Source organism: Puma concolor, chromosome E4 (genome assembly GCF_028749965.1).
Source record: "Puma concolor isolate L17-30 chromosome E4, mPumCon1.1.hap2, whole genome shotgun sequence".
Classification (NCBI taxonomy): domain Eukaryota; kingdom Metazoa; phylum Chordata; class Mammalia; order Carnivora; family Felidae; genus Puma; species Puma concolor.
In genome coordinates, this window is record NC_141683.1 from 5,583,867 (window position 1) to 5,610,286 (window position 26,420).

The following is a 26,420-nucleotide window of genomic DNA, read 5'->3' on the forward strand; positions in this document are numbered from 1 at the left end:
CTTCCGTGATAAATAATGATCTTTCCTTGTGGCTTCCTGCCTTACTGGTGCTCTCGGTCTGCCTAGAACGCCATACCTCCCCTGCTCTCTCCTCGCCTGCACATCCAGGGGATTCATCCTAAGAGTTGGGGTTCAAAGGCCATCAGCCTTACCCTGTTCTCTCAGGCATTGTCGCTTAGACAGTACTTTGTACACCTGGGGAACAGAGACTTTTTTTGATGGTAATTGTCTGCATATTAGTTTCTCCTCCCCAATGAAAAGAGGTCTTCTCATCTCTGCTAACCAATTCCTCTGGCGCCCCCAGATCTTCCCAGCTGGTAGGTAGAAGGGAAGTCACATTAATAGTGAAACTCAGAGTCCACAGTTCCAAAGTTCCTATGCACACCTCAGGGGGGTCCACACGCACGTCAGCCCGTTCCAGGGAAGAGGTTGGTGGTCTTATACGTGTTCCTGCAGTTCTGAAGTGCTTAGTTCAGACCCACCAGACTCTCTGTATGCAGACTGAGCAGGATTGAATTCCAGCTTTACCATTTACTGGCTATGTAATATAGGGCTTTCTTTTCTTTTTCTTCCTTCCTTCCCTTCTTTCTTTCTTTTCTTCCTTCCTTCCTTCCTTCCTTCCTTCCTTCCTTCCTTCCTTCCGTCCTTCCTTCCTTTTTCAAAGTTTATTTATTTTGAAAGAGAGAAAGAGAGAGAAAGTGAGCGTGTGCAAGTGGGGGTAGGGGCAGAGAGAGAGAGAGAGGAGAGAGAGAACTCCAAGCAGGCTCTGCACTGTCAGCACAAAGCCTAACTCGGGGCTCGCTTTTACAAATCGTGAGATCGTGACCTGAGCTGAAATTAAGAGTAGGACTGACTGAGCCACCCAGGCGCCCCAAGGCTTTCTTTCATGGAGGCTGACTGTGCCTCACTTTCTTCCAATGTAAATGAGGACAATGAGAGTACCTGCCTTGAGGTTGTGGCCAGATGTAAGGGAGTTGATTTTGCAAAATGCTTAGGACAGTGCCTAGCACATAGTGAGCACTATATAAACGTTAGTTGTTACGGTTCTCTTTACCAAGTGCTTCTAAGTGCGACCCGATTTTTCCCACGGCATAACGGAGACAATGTTATCCCCACGGCATAACGGAGACAATGTTATAATTTATGATAATTCTTTGCTAGGCAATAACAGGAAAATTTCCAAAATTGGCTGCCCATCTGCACGTATCCTCTTTAGGATGGCTCCCTCCCTCTAATAGAGCCAGCATTCCCTTCACCATTTTGAGGTGTCTTCCAGCATATTGGAGTCTGGACCAACCCCATAAAGACCAGAGCAGGGAAAACTTTCAATTTCTTCTCTAATCCGTGGTCTATTTCTCCTTCCGTCCGGGAGCTACCTTTTCCTATGATGGCTGACAATGGGACTTTCAACTACTTTTGGGGCCTCCCCTATATACCCAACTGTACTATCCCATCAAAATAATGGTCTCACATCAGTGAATGTTCTAGACTTGAATTATCCAATCAATCCTGATCAATTCTTTTTTATAGCTGTTTTAGGGTCATTTCCATGAGGACAAGGACTCTGCCTGCCTTGTACATGACTGTATTCCCAGTGCCTGGAAGTAATAGGGACTCCATAAACATTTGCTCATGAATGAGTTCTTCCTTTGAAAAAAGAAGTTCAGGCCTGCATACTCTTCTCTCAGTTTTCTAGGTCCTAGCTTCTCATCACTTATCAGAATTACACAAAGCAAGAATGAGCGTAAGTCCATAATTTAAAAATAAATATTTCACAAAAGTAAATAAACCCTACAGAGTTGCAACTATGCCTACAATAGGGATGGCTCTTTGTACTTTCCAACGTTTATTTATTTTTGGGACAGAGAGAGACAGAGCATGAACGGGGGAGGGGCAGCGAGAGAGGGAGACACAGAATCGGAAACAGGCTCCAGGCTCCGAGCCATCAGCCCAGAGCCCGACGCGGGGCTCGAACTCACGGACCGCGAGATCGTGACCTGGCTGAAGTCGGACGCTTAACCGACTGCGCCACCCAGGCGCCCCAAGATTCAGATTTTAAAAGACAGCTTTTTTAGTGCTTACCTTACCCACTAAGATTTTCATTCATTTTATTTATTTTTAAAATATTTATTTATTAAGAAATCTCTACACCCAACATGGGACTCAAACTTATAACCCCAAGATCAAGAGTCACATGCTCTTCTGACTTAGCCAGCCAGATGTCCCAGATTTTCATTTATTTTTAAAAATACTGATTGAGCACCTACTTTGTGACAGGCGCTACAGTACATTATTACATTTTAGAAATACAGCAACGAACCAGATAGACACACAGTCCCTACCTTGAACTTCCAGTCTTTTAAGACAATTAAACAATTAACAAAGTGTGATGAGTCCTTAACATAGGGGAAGTATTCTAAGGACTAGAGGTCTGGCTGCAGTTGAGAGAGGGCAGGTCTGCATTGATCGTTTTTGTATTTTGAGATTCCAACTTAAGATTTTGTTTGTAAATTTGGCTCTGCTACTACAGAAGGTTTGAAAATTACTGCTATATATTTAATCTGAATTTCATCCTGAAAGCCTATTATGTGAATGAATGAATGAATGAATGAACAAAGAGACATTGCATTTATAGTTACAACCCTATAAGCATTACTATCCTCCTTTTAAAACATTTTTTCTTCAGGGGCACCTGGATGGCTCAGTTGGTTAAGCATCTGACTGTGGCTCAAGTCATGATCTCACAGTTCATGAGTTTGAGCCCCTTGTCGGGCTCTGCTTCAAATTCTGTGTCTCTCTCTCTGCCCCTCCCCTGCTTGTGTGTGTTTTTTCTCCCTCTCTCTCTCTCTCTCTCAAAAATAAATAAACACTTAATAAAACATAGCAACAGAACTGTAAAAACAACAACAACAACCAATAAAGCTTTTTTTTTTTTTCAGTTTATTTGTTTGAGAGACTGAGAATGGGGCAGAGAGAGGAAAGAGAGAATCCCAAGCAGGCTTCTCTCAGCAGGAGCTGGGATGCAGGGCTCAATCTCACAAACTGCAAGGTTGTGACCTGAGCTGAAATCAAGAGTTGCAGGTTAAACTGAGCCATCCAGGCACCCTACTATCCTCCTTTTGCACGTGAGAAAATACTGTTTGCACAATTACTCTCCAAAATCTTTTCCCCCCAACTGTATTGAGGAGTAACTAACAAATATTTTTGTATATATTTAAAGTGATGATTTGATATACATGCATGTATATCTATCATAAACATATACACATGATGATTATAAATACATATACATTGTGGAATGATTATCAAGATCAAGATAATGAACACATGCTTCACATAGTTGACTCACATAGTTAATTCTTTGTGTGTGTGTGTGTGTATGTGTATGTGTGTGTAGTGGGAATGCTTAAGATCTACTCTCAACAACTTTCAAATAAATATACGATACCATATCATCAACTATAGTTATCATGCTGTACATTAGATCCTTGGAATTTATTCCTTTTATTAGAAAGTTTGCACCATTTAACCTACATTTCCCCATCGTCCCCTCACCCCATCACCAAAGTCATATGACAATTAAATTGCAAAGACTCATTCCTAATCTCTGTAATCTGTACCACTCCACAGTCCCTACACCCAAAAGGGAATACATCTTTACTTCCCAGAGAAGAGAGGTTGCTAGTAAGGTATTGCAAGGCTTTGACTTAGCTTTATCCAATATGTAATGTTTTTTTTAAAAAAGAAAGAAATATATGGCATGCTAAAAAAAGACAAAAACCACATTATCATCCTAATGAACACATACAAAAAAAGCATTTGGAAAAAATCCAACATCCATTCATGATAAAAAACCCTCAACACCACAATAGAAGGGAACTTTCTTAACCTGATAAAGGGCCATCTATGAAGAGCTTACAGCTAACATCATAATGAAAAAAGCCAATGCTTTTCCTCCTAAAATCACAAGACAGGGATGAATGCCCTCAAAACTTTTATTCAACATTGTACTGGAAGTTACAGCCATTAGAAATGAAGATATAGCATGCTTATAATTAAGATATAGCTTTGTAAATGGACTATACAATTTGACGAATCTGATTCAAAATTACTGCCACAGGCTGATTAAGGGAGTAAACATGATATGTAAATTAAAGCCAAAATTGTGTTTGGGTTGAAAAGCCAACAGGAAGATACAAAATTCTGCAAAAGTATGACCAGATACCTACTGTGTGCCATGCACCAGAATCCTTCCTGGGTGATTTAAATCCAGATCAAAAAATGTCTAGGCTAGACTAAGGCAAGTTTTCCTGCGATCTTTAAACTGCTTGGGCACTTATTAAGAATTCTCTAATTCGATTGTGTTAATTCTTCAGGACCGAGGGTGTGTATACTTTGATTCCCCATGGTTTCCAATCATTATCACGAGTTCAATATCCTCCTGTTGGATGACTGCTTTGCCCCTGCTACCTGAACCGAACTACATGGAAGCTAAGGAAGCTTATCCAAACACGTGAACAGCGCGTTTCAGGAAGACAGTGCCCCGCACAGTGCCTACACCAGCCTGAAATTCTAACAACTCTCCCAAGTTTGGGAAGGCGGCCGAGTTTTCTGAAACTCCTTCTCTGAGCATGAGCGGAAGTCACCCTTTGAGCAATCTGCGGGTTTTTTAAATAATAGGTACCATATTAAGAAGCAATCCGTTACGTTCTCTTTTTTCCGTTGCACCCACAAGCAAGTGACCAGGTGACAAATTTGTCTTCGTTACAAGAAAATAAAGACCGCACTCAAAGAAGTCCGAAGGCAGCCCAACAGCCCATCTTCCCACAGTAAAGATGGCGGCCCCCTGAGTGTAAACTGCAGGCAGTACCACTTCCGCGTTTCTCTGGCGCCCTCGTCCAAGATGGCGGACGAGGCTACCCGGCGTGTGGTGTCTGAGATCCCGGTGCTGAAGACTAACGCCGGACCTCGAGATCGTGAGTTGTGGGTGCAGCGACTCAAAGAGGAATATCAGTCTCTTATCCGGGTTAGTTGTGCTTCTGCGGCCGACCGCGTCGCCGAAGGGTTGCGGGTAATCGGGTGTCCTTGGGAATACGCTCCGTGTGGAAGCCGCTTCCGGTTATAAAGTTTAAGTCCCAAATTCAGAGAAACTGGACGATTGTGGGGCTGGGGGGGCTTAGGAGGGTATGGTGGGGAGGGGGCAAAGGAAACTCAGCTTGGGAGCCCAGGCGGGGCCAAAGCAGCAGTTGTCTTAGGGATACGCCTCCCCGGAAGGTGACGTGTCCCTCCTGGATGGAGGGGAGGCAGTCAAAAGGGATTCCTGGAGCTCCAAGTCCCTGGCTCATCGCTCTCCTCCTTCCTTCACTCTTCCTGAGGGAGGCACAGGCTAAGGCTGAAAATTCAGGCGTTAGTTGCCAAGAGTTGAGGAGTGAAACTCACAGTCAGGAATGAGCTATCTTCCCTGCTCATCTCCCTTCTGTGGAAAAGGAAGAAAGTTTGTCTTCCTTGCCGTGGCCTCTGTTTCTAAGGGCAGCAGCACGTTATTCGCTAAAAAACAAACAAACAAACAAACAAACAAACAAACAAACAAAACCCCACCACATTTATTGTAACCTAGCACCTAGGAACGGGATCCAAAGCCGAATAAGCTGGAGCCTGCTGAGATGGATAGAAACAAATCATTACAATTCGTTAAGGGGCGGGAGAGGGGGAGGGAAAGATTGCTAGGATGTTTTGAGAGCAGAAGGTGAGATACCTAATCCAGCTTGGGTCTTGTCCGGGAGGGCTTCTCCTCGAAGAGGCAGTGCTTGAGCTGAGCCTGAAAGGGTAAACATAAGTTAATCTGATCAACATGAGGATAAGAGAAAGATGTTCACGGGAAAAGAAACAGCATGAGCAAAAGCATAGAAGCTAGAAAGGGCACGATGCCTATGAAGAAACAGAAATGGAAGCAGTTCAGAGTTGCTAAAGCATCAAGCTTATGGCGGGGAATGGTAGACAAGGCTTGAGAGATCGGCTTGAGCTCTTGAAATTTCTGTTGTAGGCACTGGGATACCTTTACAGTATTTTAAGCTGAGGGATGGCATGGTCAGATTGGGGTTAGGTCAATCACAATGGCAGTGGAGAGGAAAATGGAATTGAAAGAGATGAGATTGAAGGGAGGAAGCAAATTTAGGAGGCTGTCATTAATCCAGGCGAAAGAAAGGTGATGATCTAAGCTGGATAGGTATAGTTAGGATAGAGAGAAGAGGTAGATTTGAAGAACCTTCAAAGGGTCAAATCAGCAGGACATCGTGAAGGTCTGGGGAGAGGAGAGGAGAGAGAAGGTCAAGGATGATTCCCAGGGTTTGGTTTGCATGACTGAGTAAATGCGGTCATCGAAATTGGTGCAGTGAAGAAATGGCCTGAAGGACCAGGGGGAAATGCCGAGTTTGAGGTGTCTGTGAAGGGAAAGTAAACATTTCAACTTACAGGGGCACCTGGGTGGTTCAGTTGGTTAAGCTTCTGACTCAGGTCACGATCTCATGATTCATGGGATGCAGTCCGAGTCAGGCTCTGCGCTGTTGGCGAGGAGCCTGCTTGGGATTTTCTCTCTCTCTCTCTCTCTCTCTCTCTCTCTGCCTTTATCCCTCCTCCTCCCCCACTTGTGTGCATGCTCTCTCAAAATAAATGAGCTTTAAAAAAAAAAAAAGTTGGGTACACACTAAGAAAGTAACCACACACTTTTCTGTTGAGGGAAGAGGACTGCCCTTGGCCTCAACTCCCTCCTCAAAGACCTCACTCTCTGCTTTTAGTACGTGGAGAACAACAAGAATGCCGACAATGATTGGTTCCGACTGGAGTCCAACAAGGAAGGGACTCGGTAGGCAGACCCTCTTGATCGTTTGGGGGAGTGGGAATCTTACATGGCTTGAGCACTTTAATGTCCCAAAGCCCACTGCCAGGCCTTCCCTGCCTCCTGTTAGCTGTCTCCCGCCCACAGTCCAGAGTGCCCCAGTTCCCATCCCATGAGTCTCCCAGGCTGATCACCTAAGCCAAGAAGATGTTATTTGAGCATGAGAAGAATGGGCAGATTGGACTGAGGTTTGGTCTTTGTTACAGGTGGTTTGGAAAATGCTGGTACATCCATGACCTGCTCAAATATGAGTTTGACATTGAGTTTGACGTGAGTCTGATGGAATGGGAAATATGGAAGTTAGTGGAAGGGGAGGGATTAGGTGGCTGTTAACAAGCTAACCTTTCTTGGAGGAACCAGAGAAAACTTTCAAAATGGGAGGGAAACGCTAAGGATTGGAGCAAGCATAGAGGACAGCTACTCCTCTCCATGTCCAGCATCCCTGCGTCGGCATGCTGCTTGGGGGGTTTGTCGCACATTTCAGTTCAACCAAGAGATACGTGTGATTGGATTAGTTCCTTTCTATCCCGATGCTTGTGTCATTAAGGCCTTATATTTCCTCCAGATTCCTATCACATACCCCACTACTGCTCCAGAAATTGCAGTCCCTGAACTGGATGGAAAAACAGCAAAGATGTACAGGTAGGACTCAAAAGGAGATGGGAAAAGGTCTAAGAGGCCTTAGGGAAGACCTCTGGGAGACAACAATTGTCCTAGCGCCTAGAAGGCCTCCAGGCTCCCCTCTACCGCACCTGGGCAAAGTACTCCGCTAACCTTGGGCCTAATTCTGATCACTGGCTATCATCTTGTGCTTCCAAGAGGCTGCTATGCTTTATGGTAAACCTCGCATGTCAACACCTTCTTCCTCCTGTCCCTCTCATAGGGGTGGCAAAATATGCCTGACTGATCACTTTAAGCCTTTGTGGGCCAGGAACGTGCCCAAGTTTGGACTAGCTCATCTCATGGCTCTGGGGGTAAGTTTGGGATATTTGGCATATTAGGGGAGGGAGAGGAAATTAGGCACTGAGCAATGTAAGAAAAGTAACTGAGAGTAAACAGGGAATAACAGTGTTTTCCGTGGGCACGCTCATAAAAATCTGTCTAGGAAGGAGCTTCTGATGGGACAAGAGGCACTGACTCGGTGGTAGTAATCTCACAGGGTCTCCCTTGTGTTGCAGCTGGGTCCATGGCTGGCAGTGGAAATCCCCGATCTGATTCAGAAGGGCGTGATTCAGCATAAAGAGAAAGGCAACCCATGAAGGATCAAGCCACTGGGGCAGGACAGAGGGACCTTTGACGGGCTATGTGCTGTTCCTGTTTCTGTGCCTCACTCCTACTCATCCACCTGCTTCCCCCCCCAAGCCCCTCCACCCATAATTGTTACTAAGTAGCTGCATCAGGCATTGCTGAAAAAAAAAAATAAACAACGCAATCGCCACTGAATTTCTCAGGCTACACAGGGAGGGGAAAGACGGGGGCTTTGGAAACCCAAGGCAATTCATATCCCTTCCCCAGGTGGAACAATGTGAGATCCAGGAAGGATGGGAAGCAGGCTGCAAAGTGGGTGCATAGTCTTTTTGGTCTCTGGAGATAACTCAGCAATAAAAGCTGCTTCCTCTGATGACCCGTGGTTCTCTTTGGTGACTGTGAAGAGACGGTGAGCCGGCTGAGACCCAAGGCACATGTACAACGACCTTGGTGTGGAGGGAGGGGTAGATGGGGGGTGCTGTGGTGAGGAGCTGGGAAATGAAAGGAAATCTCGACTGCTCTCCCTCCTGCTGAGATCTGCTTGCAGAGATCTGCTGGTGTCCTTTAGCGGGGTGCCTACTGCTTTGGTCTGCAAGATGCCTGAGGAATGGTTTTGCAGGACCAGCGTTCCCCGCCCTCCAGGGATCTTCCCATCCCTGTGTGGAGTGCTGGATGCTTCTCCACCGGTCTGCGGGCCGGACCCAAGCATCGCAGCTTCCCACGCTGGCACCCGGGCTCCCCGGCAAGGATCTGTCTGCAAGCCTGGGGGCCATACTACGACCCTCGGATCTTCATCCCTATGGTCACAGGACCCTTACGGCTGCAGGGACTTGGAGAGACGGTTTAAAAACCATTCAAAGCAGATCTGGGAACCGGCGGTCCTAAAGTTGGCTGCGTTTCCATGGTGGCGGCGGCGGAGCCAAGGGGGCGGGTTCACGCAAGCGCCGAGGAAGGAGGTGGGTGGATTCCGAGTGTGGGTGCGCAGGCGCCGTGAGAGGCGGTGAAGCCGGTGGCCGGTGGCCGGGCGGGACCAACAAAGATGGCGGCGGCCCCTGCGGCGGGAGAGATCTGGGCAACAGCTGCAGCTAAAGCTGCAGCCCGGCCCTCCGGGGGGCTGCACGGGGGTAGTAGGGGGTGGCCCTGAGCTGGGGCTTGGCCCCGGCTGGCCTCCCCCGTCGCCTCACCGGGGGACAGGTACGGGCCGGGGCGCTATGGCGTGGGGGTGGGGGGCCGCGGGAAGACCGCTCCAGACCCGAAAGGACGCCCTCCACAAAGGCAGGGCGCGGGGGGCCCAGCAGGCCTGGGGGATCCGGGCTGGAGGGACAGCATCCGTGGACCGCAGGGACTACGCCGCCGGACCCCGTAGCCAATCAGCGGCCTCGGCCTTTCTGCCCTCGAGGGGGGCGGACCCGGCTGAAGCCCTGCGGTGGTGGGAGAGGTGCGGAGATGAGGGTCTTGTTCGACCTCCCTCCCCGCCACTGCCCCTGAGCCCCAACACCTCGTTGCAGCTCAGAGGTGGGGGAGGGAGTGATTCGCCAGGCACCCATTCAGTCCGCTTCAGTGCAGCCCGGAGGGCAGGCAGGGGTTTGAGGGTGGGACGCTGTCTTTGGGGCTGTTTTCCTTACATCCACACCCTCGTTTGTCCAGAGGTTCTAAGTGACCCAGGGCACCTCCCGTTGACTAGCCGGGTATGGGGGCCCTCGTCATGAGCGTTTAGATCATAAAGACCGCCGAGATCGAGACTATCCTTGGCTTTTCAGTCAAGCTGTGTTCTGCAGGAAGGGGACGGGGAATACAGAAAGAGCCAACGCGGGGGGCTGCTGTCATTCATTCACTTACTCATCGGATACAGAGTATTTACTTTGTGCCCAATACGATGCGAGGTGCTGGGGATACAGTGACTGACATGACAGACGGGGTTCCTGCCTGTGGAGTATGTAGAAGCTCGTGTGGTAACCTAGGTTCCCACCTCCGTCCACATGCAAATACTGACCCTCTCTTCTCCTCCCAGGTCCAGCCTGTGGTGTCCACAATGCCCCAGGCCTCTGAGCACCGCCTGGGCCGGACCCGAGAGCCACCTGTTAATGTCCAGCCCCGAGTGGGATCCAAGCTACCGTTTGCCCCACGGGCCCGAAGCCAGGAGCGCCGAAACCCAGCCCCTGGGCCGAACCCCATGTTAAGACCTCTGCCTCCCCGGCCGGGGCCCCCTGAGGAACGGCTCAAGAAACTGGAGCTGGGACGGGGTCGGACCTCAGGCCCTCGTCCCAGAGGACCCCTTCGGGCAGATCATGGAGTTCCCCTGCCTGGCTCACCACCCCCGACCACCGTGGCTCTGCCTCTCCCTTCCAGGACCAACCTAGCCCGTTCCAAGTCTGTGAGCAGTGGGGACTTGCGGCCCATGGGGATTGCCCTGGGAGGGCACCGTGGCGCTGGGGAGCTCGGGGCTGCGCTGAGCCGCCTGGCGCTCCGGCCTGAGCCACCGGCTTTGAGACGCAGCGCTTCTCTCCGCCGCCTCGGGGGCTTTCCCGGCCCCCCAACCTTGCTCAGTATACGGACGGAGCCCCCTACTTCCCATGGCTCCTTTCACGTCATATCGGCCCGGCCCTCTGAGTCTTTCTACTCCGATGACAAAATGGTGAGGACTTGTCCGGCACCCGTGGCCCTTCCGTGCCTGTGGCCCGTGGTCCTCTGTGCCTCCGGCTTTCTTGCCATCGGGTGGCTTTCCTTTCCCTCTTTCCCCCGAGTTCCTTTCCCAGTCCCTCATTGCAGCAGCTGGGACTCTCCTCTCCTTTCCTTAAGTACCCTCGAGCCGCGCAGGCCTTTTTTTCGGGGTCGTCTGTGAGTCCCCGGCACGGTGTGCCATTCCAGTCCCCAGAGAATTAGCCCAACCATTTGCAATTCTCCTCCACATCCCCGGTCCCCGGGCCCTTACTCTCCTTTGCTTCTGCCTCTCTCCTAGGGTGCTGCCTGGGCCTAATTAATCTCTGGAGCCGAAGAGGGGCGGGCTCAGAGCATCTGAGTTAGGGTGGTTGTCCATTTCCCAAGCTAAGCGAGCCAGGTTGACTGCAGTTGTACCCATCAGGAGAGGGCTCAGGAAGGGGCCCCGGGGGGGCGGGAGCGGGGGAAGCCTAAGGTGGGCATGGGGAGCGGCTGGGCAGCCATGCCCGTGCTTCGGGAGCTGCCCCAGGAGCTGCAGCGCCGGCCAGCTGGGCAGGCGAGTGAGTGGGGAGCAGGTGGGACAGCCCCGGCCGAGTCGGTGCTGCGCTCAGCTGCGATGGGCTTACATGCTCATGGCCAGTGAGGTAGGGGAGCCCCCAGTACCCGGTGGGGGGAAGAGGGTGGAGCTTGGGGGCGCAGTGCAGGGGTGGGGAAGCGGTGGGCGGCACGCTGTTGAAAGGTCGGAGGGCTGGGCGGGATAGATGGGAAACCGCTGACTCCACTCTGACCTTCCAGGCTCATCACACACTGCTCCTGGGCTCTGGTCACGTTGGCCTGCGAAACCTGGGGAACACGGTGAGAGCCAGCCTCCTGTCCTTCCTCCCTAACGGGAATGAGAAATGGTGCGGGGTGGGGGTGGCGGGGGGCCGACCTGGGGGAGGTGGGGAAGGAGCGCACCGAAGCCCTTCTAGGCGTCAGGTCAGCGGTCTGCAGCAATGATGGCCGTGTCTCTCGCGCCTCCCAGTGCTTCCTGAATGCAGTGCTACAGTGTTTGAGCAGCACTCGGCCTCTTCGGGACTTCTGTCTGCGGAGGGACTTCCGGCAAGAGGTGCCTGGAGGGGGTCGAGCGCAAGAGCTCACTGAAGGTAGGGCGACACCTCTTGCTCCCCCCTTTCCGGGTCCTCTCCCCTACCTCTGGGTCCGCCTGCCGGTCCCGGTGGCCCCGACGACCGTTGCATCTGGCCATCTGTTTTTCCTGCTGCCTGCTTCCCTAGAGGTGGTTCTCCACCCTCTGAGCCACCCCTGGCCCGCCTCTTCTAGTCACTAACCTTGGTCTCCCCACGCCTGCCCCGACAGCCTTTGCGGATGTGATCGGTGCCCTGTGGCATCCTGACTCCTGTGAAGCTGTGAATCCCACCCGATTCCGAGCTGTCTTCCAGAAATACGTTCCCTCCTTCTCTGGATACAGGTGGGAGAGCCGGAGGGGAGGAGGCTCCTCTCTGGGCCGAGCAGGGGCCCTGGCAGCGTTGTTCGGGGCCCTCGGATGTCCTTCATCCGAGAAGTGGGGACCGACGTGCGGGCGGGGGGTCGTGTCTGGGGACCAGGTGGGGGTCGGTGGCCCACACCCTGTTTCTGGCCGCAGCCAGCAGGATGCCCAAGAGTTCCTGAAGCTCCTCATGGAGCGGCTGCACCTCGAAATCAACCGACGCGGCCGCCGGGCTGCACCAATCTTGGCCAGTGGTGCAGCTGCCTCTCAGCCCCGCCGCGGGGGGGCTCTGCTAGAAGAACCGGAGCTGAGGTGAGGTCACTCTCCCTCCTTCACCTTCCCGTACACGCTTGGCAGCCTTCACCCCACACAGAACTGGGCTAGTCCAGATGGAGGATGTAGGGTCCAGGGAACCGCTTAGCCTGGAAGCTGGTTTGAGAAGCAGCGAAGAGGTCGGAGGAGGGAGGGAGGGCTGGAGGCAGAGGGCGGTGCTGGGATGGCCCTGGGTTGAGGCAGAGGGGATAATTTACAACCAGGGACCTAAAGAGTTTCAAGCCAGGTGAAGACAGCTGTTCTTTCCCCGTCCTTCCGTATTCCCTTCCTTTCCCTCACCTTGGATTTCCCCGGAAAGCCGTCTGAGCCTCCTAACTCCTTTGACCTACTCCTTTGACGCTTCTTTGAAATGTAGAGAAGGAGCTGGGGGTGGGTGGGGTGCAGGGCTGCGTGAGTCCTTTCCGTGGTGTTGGGGGGCCCCCGGTGTCCCCGCCGTCTCATGGGTGCTCCTCGCTTCCCTTGACCTGTGGCAGTGATGATGACCGAGCCAACCTAATGTGGAAGCGTTACCTGGAGCGAGAAGACAGCAAGATTGTGGGTACGGAACCGGGCAAAGCCAGGCGGGCAAATCAGCGTGGGGGAGGGGTGCAGGCTTGGGAGAAAGACCGATACCATGAAGGGGTGTGGGAGCGAGGCTAGAGGGTGAAAATGCGGACGAGGGGCGAGGGGGTTAGGAAAAGAAGGGTCAGGAAGAGGGGTGGGAAGAGAGGAGGGGCCAAGGGAGCACCTCTGGCATCCCAGAATGACTGTCTGTCCCGCCTCTTCGCTTCTGTCTAGACCTGTTTGTGGGCCAGTTGAAAAGTTGTCTCAAGTGCCAGGCCTGTGGGTATCGCTCCACGACCTTCGAGGTTTTTTGTGACCTGTCCCTGCCCATCCCCAAGGTGGGAGTCCGGAGGATTCCAGGGTTGGATGGGACGTGGGTTCTGTGACCCGTCCCTGCCCACCCCCAGAGCGTGGGAGGGAACCCTGTGGGTGTCTGGAGAAGCACTGAAGCCTGGATTGATGGAGATGAGTTGGAGAAGCAAATCCAGAACATGCTGACCTTTCATTCCTGTTTCCCTCCCACCCCCCCCCCCCAGAAAGGATTTGCCGGGGGCAAGGTATCTCTGCGGGATTGTTTCAACCTTTTCACCAAGGAAGAAGAGCTGGAGTCAGAGAATGCTCCAGTATGTGGGGTTCCACAAGGGATACAGTAAGGGTGGGAGGCCTGGGGAGGGGGCCCATCTGAGTACAAGGGGTCGCATGATGCTTTGATACGGGCATAATATTTGTATGTCTGGGTTTGTGTTGGGCTCTCAGATACGGCCTAGGAATCCTAGGGCGCAGGGGAGTGGCCCCGGGGAGAAGGGAGTAATGGGAAGCGTGGTAAATTTGTGAGTTAAGGTGTCGGAAAAGCCGGCTGAGGGGCGGAGCACATTAACATGACGTTATTTGACATTCATTCAGGTGTGTGATCGATGTCGGCAGAAAACACGAAGTACCAAAAAGTTGACAGTACAAAGATTCCCCCGAATCCTCGTGCTCCGTATCCTAATCTTCAAATTCTTATTTGTCCCATCCGGTTGGCCCCCCTCATTTTCCATGTCTGCCGAGGCTGGACGTTTGGCAGTCGAGTTTTCCTTAGGAAAAGCCTGCCACTCCGCCTTTTCCTGCCCTGCTCCCGGAGGGGAATGGACAGCATTCAGTCCCCTTCAAATGCCCTCTGCCCCCCCCCCCCCCCCCCCGCCACGCACATGCTCCTTGACCAGGGCTTAGATCTTAATCGATTCTCTGCCTCCCGAGGCTCCATCAAGAAAAGTTCAGTAGGTGTAGACTTCCCGCTGCAGCGACTGAGCCTAGGGGACTTTGCCAGTGACAAAGCCGGTAAGTCTGGAAGGGAAGGTCCTGAAGAGCTCCTCTGAAGGGGAGGGAGAGCGGGCGGAACGGGCCCAGCTCTGGCCCTGGAACGTGGTCGACTCTCACCCTACAGGAAGCCCCATCTATCAGCTGTATGCCCTTTGCAACCACTCGGGCAGCGTCCACTACGGCCACTACACGGCCCTGTGCCGGTGCCAGACTGGCTGGCACGTCTACAATGATTCTCGGTGAGACCCGCCCCCCCCCATTCCTGCCCCATCCCCACCGCCGCTCCCCTGTCCCCCATGTGAAGCCCCAGAAGGGCAGGGTGCTCTTCCTAGATGCCCCAGGTTGATCTTGTGGGGAGGAGGGAAGACCCAGGAGCGGTCACAAGCCCCGTGCCCTCTCCCCTCCTCCCAGTGTCTCCCCTGTCAGTGAAAACCAGGTGGCGTCCAGTGAGGGCTACGTGCTGTTCTACCAACTGATGCAGGAGCCACCCCGGTGCCTGTGACACCCCCTTTACGCCCTGGCACCTGTGACGCCCTTTCAACACCCTTAAGCCCCAGGCTCCCCATTTACCTCAGAGACGTCTATTTTTGTGTCTTTTTAATCGGGGAGGGGGGAGGCGGTGGTTGTAGCTCCCATTATTTTTTTTATTAAGAAGTACCCTTCCACCTGGAGGCTCCCTCGTCTCCCAGCCCCATGTACAGAGCTGCCCAGGTCCCTGCCCGTGTACAGCCCCCAGACCCTCTACAACCTCACTTTTTGTGAATAAATTTATTAAGAAAAAGTGATGTCCTTCTCTGTATTTGTGCTTAGGGGGCAGATAAGAGAACCGGCGGAACGGGAGTCCCCCTGGGACCCAGTTCCTTCTCTGGACAGACGGGGGCGCTCTCGGGCGGTGGTGGGGGTGCCGGACCCGGACACGCGGGTGCCAACGTGGGGGCAGAGAGGGAAGGCACACCTGCGACTCGTGAAGCTACGGGGAAGCCAGTGCAAGCTCAGGGCGCCGTCTTCTGCCCGGAACGGGGCTGCCCCTCGAGGGCGAGGCACCCGAGGACCCCTGTTGACAAACACGGGGCGCGTTGCCGGGCGGCCCCGGCTCCCGTAGGCCCGGGCTGTTGCTAACATCAAGGAGCTGTTTACGGAGCCTCCTCCCCACGGAGCGGCCCGTGTCCCTGTCCGCTCTCCCTGCACCCAACGCTCGCCTCTCTCCCATCCCCCCCGCCTCTGGGCTGTCACCGTCGCCGGGCCTGGGAAGCCTGAGCCGGGGCCCGCTGACCGGGCTCCAGCCCTCGCCGCCGCAGCCCCGGGGGAGGGCAGGGCCCGACCGACCGCCCTCTCCAACTGGCACCTAAGCAGTTAACCGCCGCCCGGCGCCGCAGCCGCACGCAGGGCCGGCCTCCGCGGGGCGGGGCACGGGCGGGGGGGGGGGAAGCCACCTCCGGCTCTGTGCTCTCATTGGTGGGCGTGATCCGGGGCCTCCCAGGGCCCGCCAATCCGGAGGCGGGAGGGAGTGGACGCGGAGTCTGAGGGCCCGAAGGGGGCGGCCGGAGCGGCCGCGCCGGAGCCGCGGGCCTGGGGCCCCTCACGGCGCCACGAACCCTGCGCTGGCAGATAGCGCGGGCGGGGTCCTTATCCGCCTCCACGCCGGGCGCCGGCCGGGGAACCCGGAGACCTCTCCCTCCAGCTCCCTCGGCCCTCTCGCGGGTGGGTCCTGGGCCCTGGGCGGGGACCTCACCGGCCCCACCCCGTCCGCGGGCTCTGCGGGTTTCCCCTGGAGCAGTGGCCCGGACCGGGGGTGGAACGTGGAACCTGGGGGGCTGCCGCAGAGCAGGTGCAGCCCCGTCAGCCTGTCCGATCCCCCTCCCCCACCGCGCCCCCTACCCAGGCTACGCCCAGGTTTCCTAATGGGCCGGACCGTGGTCGTGCTGGGAGGAGGCATCAGCGGCTTGGCCGCCAGTTACCACCTGAGCCGGGCCCCCTGTCCCCCCAAGGTGAGTGCCCCGTCGCGCCAGAGGGAGGCTGCTTTAATACCCTCCTCCCGTTTCCAGCAAAAGGGAGTGCGCTGCCCTCTTCCCCTGCAGACCATTTACCCCGAGGCTATGTAGGCCGTGCCGCCCTCTTGTTCCCAGGTGGTCCTGGTGGAGGCCAGCGAGCGTCTGGGAGGCTGGATCCGCTCAGTCCGAGGGCCAGGTGGTGCTATCTTTGAACTTGGACCTCGAGGAATTCGGCCGGCGGGAGCGCTGGGGGCCCGGACCCTGCTCCTGGTGAGAAGGCTATGGAATGCCTAGGAGGGCTTGCGGAGGGCCCTTCACTAGAGGACAGGCTTGGGAGGGAGCATTGGTGGGCCAGTCCTTTCCTTAGTTTCTCCTCTTCCTGAGGATGTGTGGAGAGCAGGTTTCTGAGCTTGGCTTGGACTCAGAAGTGTTGCCTGTCCGGGGAGACCATCCAGCTGCCAAGAACAGGTTCCTGTACGTAGGTGGCGCCCTGCATGCGCTGCCCTCCGGCCTCAGGTAACGCCTGTCACCTCCTTACTGCACCCCTGCCCGCCTGGCTCTCACCCCTTCCACGACTGCATCTCCCAGTCTGTCAGCCCTCCCGGCAAGAGGAGCCAGATGCATGGAAATGACTATGCCTTCCTCAGTGCAGGGGGCTCTTCCGCCCTTCACCGCCCTTCTCCAAACCTCTGTTTTGGGCTGGGCTGAGGGAGTTGACCGCGCCCAGGGGCAAAGACCCTGATGAGACTGTGCACAGTTTTGCCCAGCGCCGCCTTGGACCCGAGGTAACGTGGCCCCAGAGGCCCCGAAACCCCTCCCCTCCTAACCAGCTGCAGAGCCCTCCACTCATACCTGCCACCTAGGGGGGCTCTTCTGTAGGGCTTAGGGATGCCCCCTTCTCTTCACATCCAGTAGTCCTCAGAACAGTCGGGAGTGGATGCCCTCCGTTGCTTCCCATTGTTTTGCTATAGCCCGGCTGCTCCCCAACCGAAACCCTACCCCACCCCTGTTCCCTACCTAGCAGGGCCAGTGGGAAGTAGGCTGTGCGGCTTCTTCCTTGGCCTCTCAATCCTGGTCTCACCCTTAAGGTGGCGTCTCTAGCCATGGACAGCCTCTGCCGAGGAGTGTTTGCAGGCAACAGCCGAGAGCTCAGCGTCAGGTCCTGCTTTCCCAGTCTCTTCCAAGCCGAGCAAACCCATCGTTCCGTTTTACTGGGGCTGCTGCTGGGAGCAGGTGAGTGGGGATTGGTTCAAGGGGTGAAGATATTAAGGACCGCCAGAGTAAGGGACTGGAGGCCAGGGTGCTGTTTTAATGATTCTTCCCTGCCTCCTCCTGTGCAGGGCAGAGCCCGCAGCCAGACTCCGCACTCATTAGCCAGGCCCGAGCCGAGCGCTGGAGCCAGTGGTCCCTCCGAGGAGGGCTGGAAACGTTGCCCCAAGCCCTTAACACCCACCTGACTAGTAGAGGAGTCCGTATTCTCAGAGGCCAGCCCGTCTGTGGGCTCAGCCTCCAGGCAGACAGGCGCTGGAAGGTAGGAGAGGCCCCTGGTGTGGAATGTGTGTCTAATTAGAGTTTCCATCTTTGCCTCTATGTTTTAACCAGGCCGGGGTGGGCCAGACTAGTTATTCGTGGTTTTCCTAGATGCTGTTTAAGTACGGGCCACCCCAGGGTCTTAGACTTTATTTGTAGAGCTTTCTCCGAGATCTGCTTGATCCAACTCTAGACAGAAGTAGTGCTTGTAAGTGGCTTAGATAGGGGAAGGGCCAGCCCAGCTCCATTACACATCTCAGAGGCCACACTGGCTTGTCTGGTCTGCTTCCTGGAGTAACGGGGTGGGGGGAGGGGGGGCCGGGGGTTCTGTGCTGATCGCACAGTCTCTTCATCCTGGGTCAGCACTCCGTCTCTCCTGCCCGTTTGGTGCCTGGGAAAGTGGGGCAACATTCCCATTCTCTCCGTCCCTCAAATGTTTTCATCCCGTCAGGTGTCTCTAGGGGACAGCAGTCTGGATGCTGACCACGTTATTAGTGCTGTTCCAGCTTCAGGTAACGAGGTAGCCACCGTCCCCTTCCCCGGCGGGAGTGAGGCAAAGTTTAGCTTCCGGGACCCATGGGACCATCCTGTGCCCCCGAACTGGTCATCCCTGTGGGGGTCTAACCCCGGGGAGGGTGGGCGAGACTGGTGGGAAGGCCTCCTGACGCGGGCCTCCACCTGCTCTCCCCCCAGTGCTCGGCAAGCTGCTCCCTGCGGAGGCTGCGCCTCTGGCCCGGGCCCTGAGCGCCATCACTGCGGTGTCTGTGGCTGTAGTGAACCTGCAGTACCGAGGAGCCCGTCTGCCTGTGCAGGTAGCTGTTGTGACACAGAGGAACAAGAGGCATGGGCTCCACCAGAACCTCTCCTTCCTGACCCGGTCTTCTCCTCGCCCCAGGGATTCGGACATTTGGTGCCATCCTCAGAAGACCCAGGCGTCCTGGGAATTGTGTATGACTCGGTTGCTTTCCCTGAGCAGGACGGAAGCCCCCCTGGCCTCCGAGTGACTGTGAGAAGCGACAGCTTTGCTTGGCGGGGGTTTCCAGAGGGCTCCTCCGTGCCCAGCGCAGGCCAGGCTGCTCAGTGCCATATCCTCTCCCTAGGTGATGCTGGGAGGGTCCTGGTTACAGACGCTGGCAGCCAGGGGAGCCGTCTTATCTCCGGAGCTGCTCCAACAACAGGCCCAGGAAGCAGCTGCCACCCAGTTAGGACTGAAAGAGCCACCCAGCCACTGCTTGGTCCATCTACACAAGGTGAGTTGAGCAAACGCTCCTCGACTCCCACCGAAGGCAGGAAGCGGTGGATTTGTCACCGTCTACCTGGGCTTGGACATCAGCAGCAAAAATTTCCCCGTATCCCCTCTTCTCTCCCCAGAACTGCATCCCCCAGTATACACTAGGCCACTGGCAGAAACTGGGTGAGTTGGGAGAGCGAGTGTGCTGAGGAGGGCAAGGAGACCAGACCCCCAGCTCTAACCATCCTTTCATCTTTTCTTTCCAGAGGCAGCTACGCAATTCTTGGCTTCTCAGAGGCTGCCCTTGACTCTGGCCGGAGCCTCCTATGAGGGGGTTGCCGTCAACGACTGTATAGAGAGCGGACGCCAGGCAGCAGCCCGGGTCCTGGGCTCGGAACCGGACAGCTGATCCCCAACTCCCACCTCCTCCTGGCCCCGCTGGTGGCAGTTCTTGACCCACGAAAATAAAAGTTGCTGGAGCTTGGCTGGATCTGGTTGTTCTGTCACCTACAGGCACGAGGCGGCAGGGGGCAGGTCGCAAAGATAGGCACGAGGTGCCTGGGATGCAGCAAGCAGGAGCAGAGGCAAGACAAAGTCCTTTATTAGAAAATATATCAAAATCCCAGCCCCCCGCGCCAGGTCCAGAAGAGGAAGCTACTCCAGCACTGGCAGAAAAGTACCCAGGGAGGGGTTTCCTTCACCAAACATTACTTCCTCGGAACCATAAATAGAATAAATATTCACAGAGGTCCCAGGAAAAGCCGGATCACTCTTCTCTCCTGGAAGAGGAAGGGACTTGGGGTCCAGCCCTGCTCTTACCCCTGGGGCCGGGGACTCTCAGGAGTCATCACATAAAATCATGACATCGAGGATTCACAGTCATAAGCCCTGGCAGGCGACCCTAGAAAGAGGGACCCCCAGGTCTAAAGGAGCCCAGCTCCAGTCCAGCAGTGAGGAGAGGCCCTTGCCTCCAGCCCAGCACTGGAGTTCAGTTCCCCCACGTCCCCTCTGAGAGCAGTGAGGAGCCGAGGGCGGGGAGAATGCGACCCCTCGGATTCAGTTTCATGATTGAGGTGGGCAGGAAGGAGTCAGTGTGAGCCCTGGGGGGCTGTGTGGTTGGCAGTAGGCAGAGGGCCAGGCCTGGCTGGGGGCCGGCGCTGCAGCATCTCTTGGCGGAAGGCCTGGGAGGAACCAGGTGGGTAACGGGGCCCGGAGGGAGTCCGGGGACCCCGAGGGTCAGTTCCAATGTCTGCTGTGATGTTGGTATAGAGAGGGCCCAGCTCTCGAGCCAGCAGTCGGTATGTCAGTGAGTTCATCCCATCTTGTGTCCAAGAATTCTGGGTACGGACCAGGAGGTCAAATCTGAGGGTCAGAGGTTGGAGAACTAAGGCCCAGAGAGAAACAGCCGGGGACTTAGGGACCTCTAGGCGTTTCCTGGCTGGGATGCAGAACCCTGAGGGCCCAGTCACCATTCGCGGGCGGTCCTCCCTACCTGTGGGGGTTTTCCTCATTTCCCTTGTCTCCTCGGTGCTTCACCATCTTATAGTGCCCCACTGATGTCGGGGGGCGCGAGATCTTCATCCCAGCCAGACGTACCCTATGGGAAAAGTGAGGGCACCGTGGAGGATCCGGAGTGGAGGAAAGCTCCGGACAGGCCAACAGGAGCTACGTCCGGCCAGCAAGGAAGCGATTACGTGTTTCTGTACACAGAGAGCCACTCTCACCGGTTAGGCAAAAAAGTGCCACGTACTGGAAGAAGAGAGAAAGTCAAAGAGAAAGAAGGAAGTGGCACAAGAGAACGTAGAAGCTGGATGTATCCAAAGCCTGGGGCTGGTGCCAGTGCATCCAAACCCTGGGGCCTCGTTAAACAACGGGTCCCACCTTTGCTCTCTACGTGGCTAACGGGAAGCGCCCTGGCAGTCCAGGAAGGGCAGGGAGAGGAGCCATCTGATCAAAAGGACAGGGCAAGACCGAGAGTCGCGGACCCAAGCTCGGCAACTCTTACCTAGAACGGCGGCCGAGCTGCCTCAACTCCCTCACCCCGACCCCTCCACCTGTCCCCGTCATTAGGAAAAGAACGGAACCAAATAATCAGGACCTGGAGGGAAACAAACCCCATCTGGGACACACAGAAGCAAGACCTGAAGATGGCCTGGGAAGGTACTGAAAGCACACGTACGTTTAGAAACTGCTGGGTCCTTCACACACATACAGAGGACAAGAATTCAGAGAGCTCGTCCCGGAGGGGCCAAGGCGGGGAGGGGACGCAACGGGTCTAGCACAGCAAGCCCAAATCCTCACGCCACAGATAGGAAACTGGGTCAGCTGAGGCTGAAGGTCAAAGCATTTCACAGGCTAAAAATGAGCTGGCACCGTGCCAGTGACACGGACTCCAACCAACAAAGTGGTTCTGGGCTCTATGGAGCAGAGCCCCTCCTCCCCTGCCCCACCGGAAGTGGTCTGGATGCAAGCCTGGCGGCAGGCAGGACTGAAGTGTCGCTAGGCCCGCTTCCGACTCTGGAAGGAATCCCGTGATACTGTAGCCTCTTGATCTCATCGTCTCTCCCAGAAACATAACTCATCAGGATCTAGGAGACCGGGGGACGACAGAATGGAGACCCGCACGCAAAGCCTGACCCGGGTGGACTGAAAAAGCTGAGAAGAATGGGCACGGTGTGGGTCCGGCTCGCTAGAGTCAGGCGTGCTCTCCGAGGACAGGCCCCCAGGCTGAGGTGGGGGTAGGGAGTGGTGGCAGGAAGTCTGACCTGGTAGCAATGTCGTCGTCCTCACCGCCCCAGCCCCAGTATTCATTGGGGAAGCCATTCATCTTCAGGTACTGGTCAGGAGTGAGCGCCGAGACTCCTCCAAAGTACTGGGGGTACGGGAGGCTAGGGAGAGAAAGGTGCCTGGATTCCACAAGTCTTTTGGGGAGACATCCCCACCCACATCCCCTTGGCTCTGCCCCCAGTGGACGGTGGGGTTCCCTACTTCCCCGCGCCCTCTCGTGCCCTCTATACCTGTATCCGAACTTGTTCATGGCGACGGCGACGTGCCGGGGTCCCCGGGGGTCACACACATACAGATTGTGGTCGTTCTCAGGCAGCAGGTCCACGTCGTGCAGGAACAGGCAGTCCCATTCCTCGTCACGCAGGGCCTCCCGCACCCCAACGTTCAGCAGCTTGGCCCTGTTAAAGGTCCCATTGCCAGCCTGGAAGGTAATGGAGGAGAAGCAGACCGTGTCTGTAGGCAGCATGGAGAAGAGGGGCCCAAGTACAAAAATGAAAGGAGGGAGATCAAAGGCGGGTGAAGGGAGGGTGGCGAGCAGAATGGAGAGAAAGACAAACGTTCATTTTTCGTTCAGCAGATACTTGTTGAGCATCAGCATGTGTCTGATACTTACGTGCCGCTGTCTAGCATTTTCATCCTGACAACCAATAGCCACGGAAAACAGGTGTCTATTAGTTTTCACTCTTTGCCTCATTTTAGGGGGTTAAGAAACTTGTTCAAGGTCACGTGTGGGACAAATGGCAGAACTAACTTTAGTCCGGGTCTGGCCGGTGCCAAACTTGCACCATTGCAAGTTCAACGAAGGAAGAGATCACGGAAGACCGTGGGAACAACACCCTAAACAGAACCGGGGGAGTTACGGGGCGGACAAGCTGGCCGAGCAGTGCTGCGTCTTTCCCCACCTTCAACGGTCTGACCCCCTCAGAACTGTTCCAGGGACCTACTACGTGGGAGTGGGGGGGCAGGGACCCGAGGCTCCGTCACAGAGAGAGCCGGGCGGGGCCCGGGTACCTGGTGGATGACGTAGATGCCGTAGGCGAGCTGTTGGCGCTGCAGGAAGGGGTGCAGGTGGTAGAGAAGCAGGCGCAGGTGGTGCTCCCGGGCACGGTGGGGCACAATGATGGCGGTTCGGGAGCGGGGCTCACACCCTGCGGGGCGGTACCGACCCCCCGGCTCCACCCGGGGATTCCTCTCCACAATCTCCGCCAGGGACGGCACTGGGCTAAAGGACACGGACACAGGACCCACTGCGGGGAGAGAACGGCAAGGTCAGGGATTCGAGGGGCGATGAGAAAAGGACCCCCAGGCCTGGGAGCGCCTCTGGCCCCGGCAGCCTGGTGCCGGGGCTCAGCTTTCCCGAGGGCTCGTTAGAAACCTCACAAGCCTCGTGTATGCCGTCACTGGGACAGCTTTACAAAGTGTGGAAGGTACAGGCTCTCCACCCGGCCTGCCTCTTTTCACGCTCCCTCTCTCCTGCCTCGCTAGGCTGGAGGCTACCGTTAGAAGATGGAGAACACAGGACTTGCAACTAACTAAACCAGAGCTCATCTACAAAGGAAGCAATTCCCAGCCCAAGGCAGGGAGAGCACGACAATGGCCAGGCGATGGAAAGTTGTGGCTCAACCCAGGAGCCCAATCTAAATTCCAAATTCAGAACGGGCTCCACGTCAACCTCAGCCCACCTTTCAGGTACTTTAACATCATCCAAGCCCCACTCCTGCCGCCCTAGCCCTGTCCCCACACCTTGGCCTTCCCTTTACTTCCTCCTCCTTTCTGCACTCACCTAAGAGAGGAGATCGTTCTGGACAGTAGGGCAGACCTTGAGGAGCTGGAGGACCCCCTGGGGCAACAGGGGCCCCAGGTAGGTGACTGAGGTTACTGTAGACATCATGGGGATGAGAATAGTCAAATGTCGGCCCCTGCTCTCGGCCAAATAGGGCACTGAGGCTTCGGAAGCCCCCCAGGGACAGGTACATCATGACAGCCAGCTGGGAGCCCACAAGCAGGGCCAGTGTGCAGGGCCGCTCCAGCAGCCTCCGCAACATCCTGGGGTGAGGTCTGAGGAGGGAGAGAGGAGAGTTCTGGGGGGCAGGCAGGCAACAAGCAAGCCAGCAGAGAGATCCTCAGTTAAGAATGAAGGCGGTGGGGCGCCTGGGTGGCGCAGTCGGTTAAGCGTCCGACTTCAGCCAGGTCACGATCTCGCGGTCCGTGAGTTCGAGCCCCGCGTCGGGCTCTGGGCTGATGGCTCAGAGCCTGGAGCCTGTTTCCGATTCTGTGTCTCCCTCTCTCTCTGCCCCTCCCCCGTTCATGCTCTGTCTCTCTCTGTCTCAAAAATAAATAAACGTTCAAAAAAAGAAAATTTTAAAAGAATGAAGGCGGCGCCGCGAGTTAAGAGGAAGAAGAGACAAAGAACAAAGTCGCAGAAGGGAGCACACAGGTGAACGGTCAGGCACGAGAAAGAAACAGAATGTAACCGCCAGCAGCCCTACCACCTGCCATTTCCAGCCCAAGTTTCACTCTCCTCCACCTCCTCCCCAAACCACTCAGCCAACTACTCTCGGTCCCCACCCCCAAGAATGCTTACATCATTCAGGTCCCATGTCCCTTTCAAAGGAGTCCCCAGAGAACCTCCCTTCCAATTTTAGAGGGGGACAGACTCACCTAGGTTCAAGCCGTCTTCTTCGGGATCATGGGAGCTTCGGGGGGTCCCGGCGGGGCAGAGATGTGAGGCATTATCTAAAATTGGAAATGTCACAGAGGACAGAGAAGGGCTCCATCCGACACTCCAACAGCGATCCTGGGGCCAGCTGTAACACAAGTGGTCAAGGATAACCACCCACCCAGAGGGGCAGAGCTCAACATCAGGGTGAAACTGGGAAGTGAGGGAAAGCGGTTGGAAAGACAAGGGGAGAAAGCCAGAGATCGTAGGTCCCTGGCCTCTGCCCCGGCTGCCTAGAGGGTCGGGTTCACGCTTACTTAACCATACCCCACCCCAACAGGACCAACCTGTTTGGGGAGTAGGGACAAGGCAGCTAATGGAGCCATTATTTTCGCCAAGGGGTGAGGCAGTCACGACAGGATTGTGGAGTGGCCTCAGGAGGACCAAGGGCGGAGTAGGAAACAGGCTCCTTTCCGTTCTTCACGTGCCTGGGAGCTAGCTCCGCAGGTGCAGGCAGCGTGACCACCTGGGAGCTGCAAGCAAACAGCCCCGGAGCGCGGCGGGGAGGAGGGTGGGGGTGGCCTCCTCTACCTTTTCTACCCCATCCCCGTCCTAGCGGGGGTGGGGAGGAGGGTTACGGCTAAAAGTGAGGCAGGGAGAGGGAGGGCTGGGCAGAACCTGTCGGGGATACCTGGCCCGGCTCACCGAAGGGGCGTGGCCAGCGCGCTGCAGAGGGTCACAGACCGGTTCTTTCCGCGCACCCCCATCCCACCCCAACCTCCTCTTGCATTTGCAACGTGAGCCCACCGGCCTCTGTCCGAACGTCCACCTGGGACGCTTTCCCCCCCCCCCCCCCGCTCAAGCTGGTCTCCAGCCTTTGCCCAAAACTTCTCAACGCGCCAGTCGCCCGAACCTTTCTCCCGGGCCTCTCGCCCCATCACCCCCAGCCCACATACCTGCTCTCCAGCTTCCCGTCGTCACCGCCACCCGGACTGCCTGGCAGGCATCGCCGCCGCCATCTTGGAAGCGGGCGCCGCGGGGCGGGGCCTGGCGTCACGGGGCGGGGCCTGGCGTCACGGGGCGGGGCCTGGCGGGCGGGGCGCCCGAGACGGAGGGGGACAGAGGACGACAGAGGCCCGAGCGCAGGCGGGCGGGGCTGGGGCGCTCCGAGAGCCGGCGGGGGGCTCTCCTTCCTGGACGCGCTCCGGCCCGGATGCCATTTCCCACCCCTCAGACTGGGAAGACATCAGCTCCCACCAGGGCTCTCTTGCCGGGCCGAGCCTGACCCAGAGGCCAGTGCGACAGTTTCTGGCGCGCCCCAAGACCTGTCACGGCGGGCCAGCCCCTTCCCGGCGTGTCCGTGGTGCCCCTGCCACTTAGTGCCATTTAGTCTCACAATTGTTGCTTGCTCGGGGTATCTCGTTGCGACTGCTCAGGCGCATTTTTGTATCCCCAGGGTGTCCCGCGACCTTGAAATAGAAAACGGTTAGTTAATAAAACAAGGAAACATTGAGTGAAGAGGGAAGCGCCAGCTTCAATGTAAAACTGCGTTTTCCCAGATATTAGAATAAAATGGACGCTCCATTAGTACCCAATATGTTTATCTTGCGGCTTCCACTACCCTCTTAGCATGTTATGTTCCTAAGAAGCTGCTGTTCAGAGCCAGGAAACTTGGAATAAGTCACGATGTCTGCCTCAAAAAGTTCATGAGCGTGTATGGGAGGAAGGGAAGGATATAAACAATATAGTGTGATAAA

The 26,420-nt window shown here is 55.7% G+C and overlaps 4 protein-coding genes across 11 annotated transcripts; 3 read left to right on the plus strand and 1 right to left on the minus strand.

The window, feature by feature from the left end:
• The first annotated feature begins 4,398 nt into the window (after nucleotides 1-4,398).
• Nucleotides 4,399-8,516, plus strand: UFC1 (ubiquitin-fold modifier conjugating enzyme 1). The gene is made up of 6 exons (XM_025915228.2): nucleotides 4,399-5,026; nucleotides 6,795-6,862; nucleotides 7,102-7,165; nucleotides 7,461-7,537; nucleotides 7,779-7,869; nucleotides 8,074-8,516. The coding sequence occupies exons 1-6, from the start codon at nucleotides 4,904-4,906 to the stop codon at nucleotides 8,152-8,154; spliced, it is 504 nt and encodes a 167-aa protein (XP_025771013.1). The 5' UTR covers nucleotides 4,399-4,903; the 3' UTR covers nucleotides 8,155-8,516.
• Nucleotides 8,517-9,138: 622 nt separating this feature from the next.
• On the plus strand, nucleotides 9,139-15,250 carry USP21 (ubiquitin specific peptidase 21). 2 transcript variants are annotated; one of them, XM_086693874.1, is made up of 13 exons: nucleotides 9,139-9,337; nucleotides 10,155-10,778; nucleotides 11,597-11,656; nucleotides 11,826-11,946; nucleotides 12,158-12,269; nucleotides 12,444-12,599; nucleotides 13,094-13,158; nucleotides 13,398-13,501; nucleotides 13,700-13,786; nucleotides 14,067-14,145; nucleotides 14,376-14,483; nucleotides 14,590-14,704; nucleotides 14,877-15,250. In XM_086693874.1, the coding sequence occupies exons 2-13, from the start codon at nucleotides 10,176-10,178 to the stop codon at nucleotides 14,965-14,967; spliced, it is 1,701 nt and encodes a 566-aa protein (XP_086550000.1). In that variant the 5' UTR covers nucleotides 9,139-9,337; nucleotides 10,155-10,175; the 3' UTR covers nucleotides 14,968-15,250. The 2 variants fall into 2 exon arrangements, with proteins under 2 accessions (XP_086550000.1, XP_086550001.1); XM_086693875.1 differs by having other exon boundaries at nucleotides 9,140-9,337; nucleotides 10,155-10,517.
• A 725-nt stretch (nucleotides 15,251-15,975) lies between these two features.
• On the plus strand, nucleotides 15,976-19,701 carry PPOX (protoporphyrinogen oxidase). Of its 5 annotated transcripts, none has more exons than XM_086693595.1 (13): nucleotides 15,977-16,166; nucleotides 16,348-16,453; nucleotides 16,592-16,726; nucleotides 16,824-16,972; nucleotides 17,109-17,241; nucleotides 17,545-17,689; nucleotides 17,797-17,987; nucleotides 18,438-18,498; nucleotides 18,680-18,798; nucleotides 18,882-18,992; nucleotides 19,087-19,236; nucleotides 19,358-19,400; nucleotides 19,484-19,701. In XM_086693595.1, exons 2-13 carry the CDS (start codon nucleotides 16,367-16,369, stop codon nucleotides 19,624-19,626), a joined length of 1,467 nt encoding a protein of 488 aa, XP_086549721.1. In that variant the 5' UTR covers nucleotides 15,977-16,166; nucleotides 16,348-16,366; the 3' UTR covers nucleotides 19,627-19,701. The 5 variants fall into 5 exon arrangements, with proteins under 5 accessions (XP_086549723.1, XP_086549721.1, XP_086549722.1 ...); XM_086693596.1 differs by having other exon boundaries at nucleotides 16,857-16,972; XM_086693597.1 differs by lacking the exon at nucleotides 19,358-19,400 and having other exon boundaries at nucleotides 15,976-16,166.
• A 94-nt stretch (nucleotides 19,702-19,795) lies between these two features.
• B4GALT3 (beta-1,4-galactosyltransferase 3) lies at nucleotides 19,796-25,736 on the minus strand. 3 transcript variants are annotated; one of them, XM_086693600.1, is made up of 8 exons: nucleotides 25,620-25,736; nucleotides 24,666-24,740; nucleotides 23,788-24,062; nucleotides 23,016-23,251; nucleotides 22,235-22,425; nucleotides 21,983-22,105; nucleotides 20,710-20,814; nucleotides 19,796-20,579 (listed from the first exon to the last, which is right to left on the minus strand). In XM_086693600.1, the coding sequence occupies exons 3-8, from the start codon at nucleotides 24,047-24,049 to the stop codon at nucleotides 20,306-20,308; spliced, it is 1,191 nt and encodes a 396-aa protein (XP_086549726.1). In that variant the 5' UTR covers nucleotides 24,050-24,062; nucleotides 24,666-24,740; nucleotides 25,620-25,736; the 3' UTR covers nucleotides 19,796-20,305. The 3 variants fall into 3 exon arrangements, with proteins under 3 accessions (XP_086549726.1, XP_086549727.1, XP_086549728.1); XM_086693601.1 differs by lacking the exon at nucleotides 25,620-25,736 and adding an exon at nucleotides 25,011-25,398 and having other exon boundaries at nucleotides 24,666-24,811; XM_086693602.1 differs by lacking the exons at nucleotides 24,666-24,740; nucleotides 25,620-25,736 and adding an exon at nucleotides 24,380-24,575 and having other exon boundaries at nucleotides 23,788-24,143.
• Nucleotides 25,737-26,420: the final 684 nt, after the last annotated feature.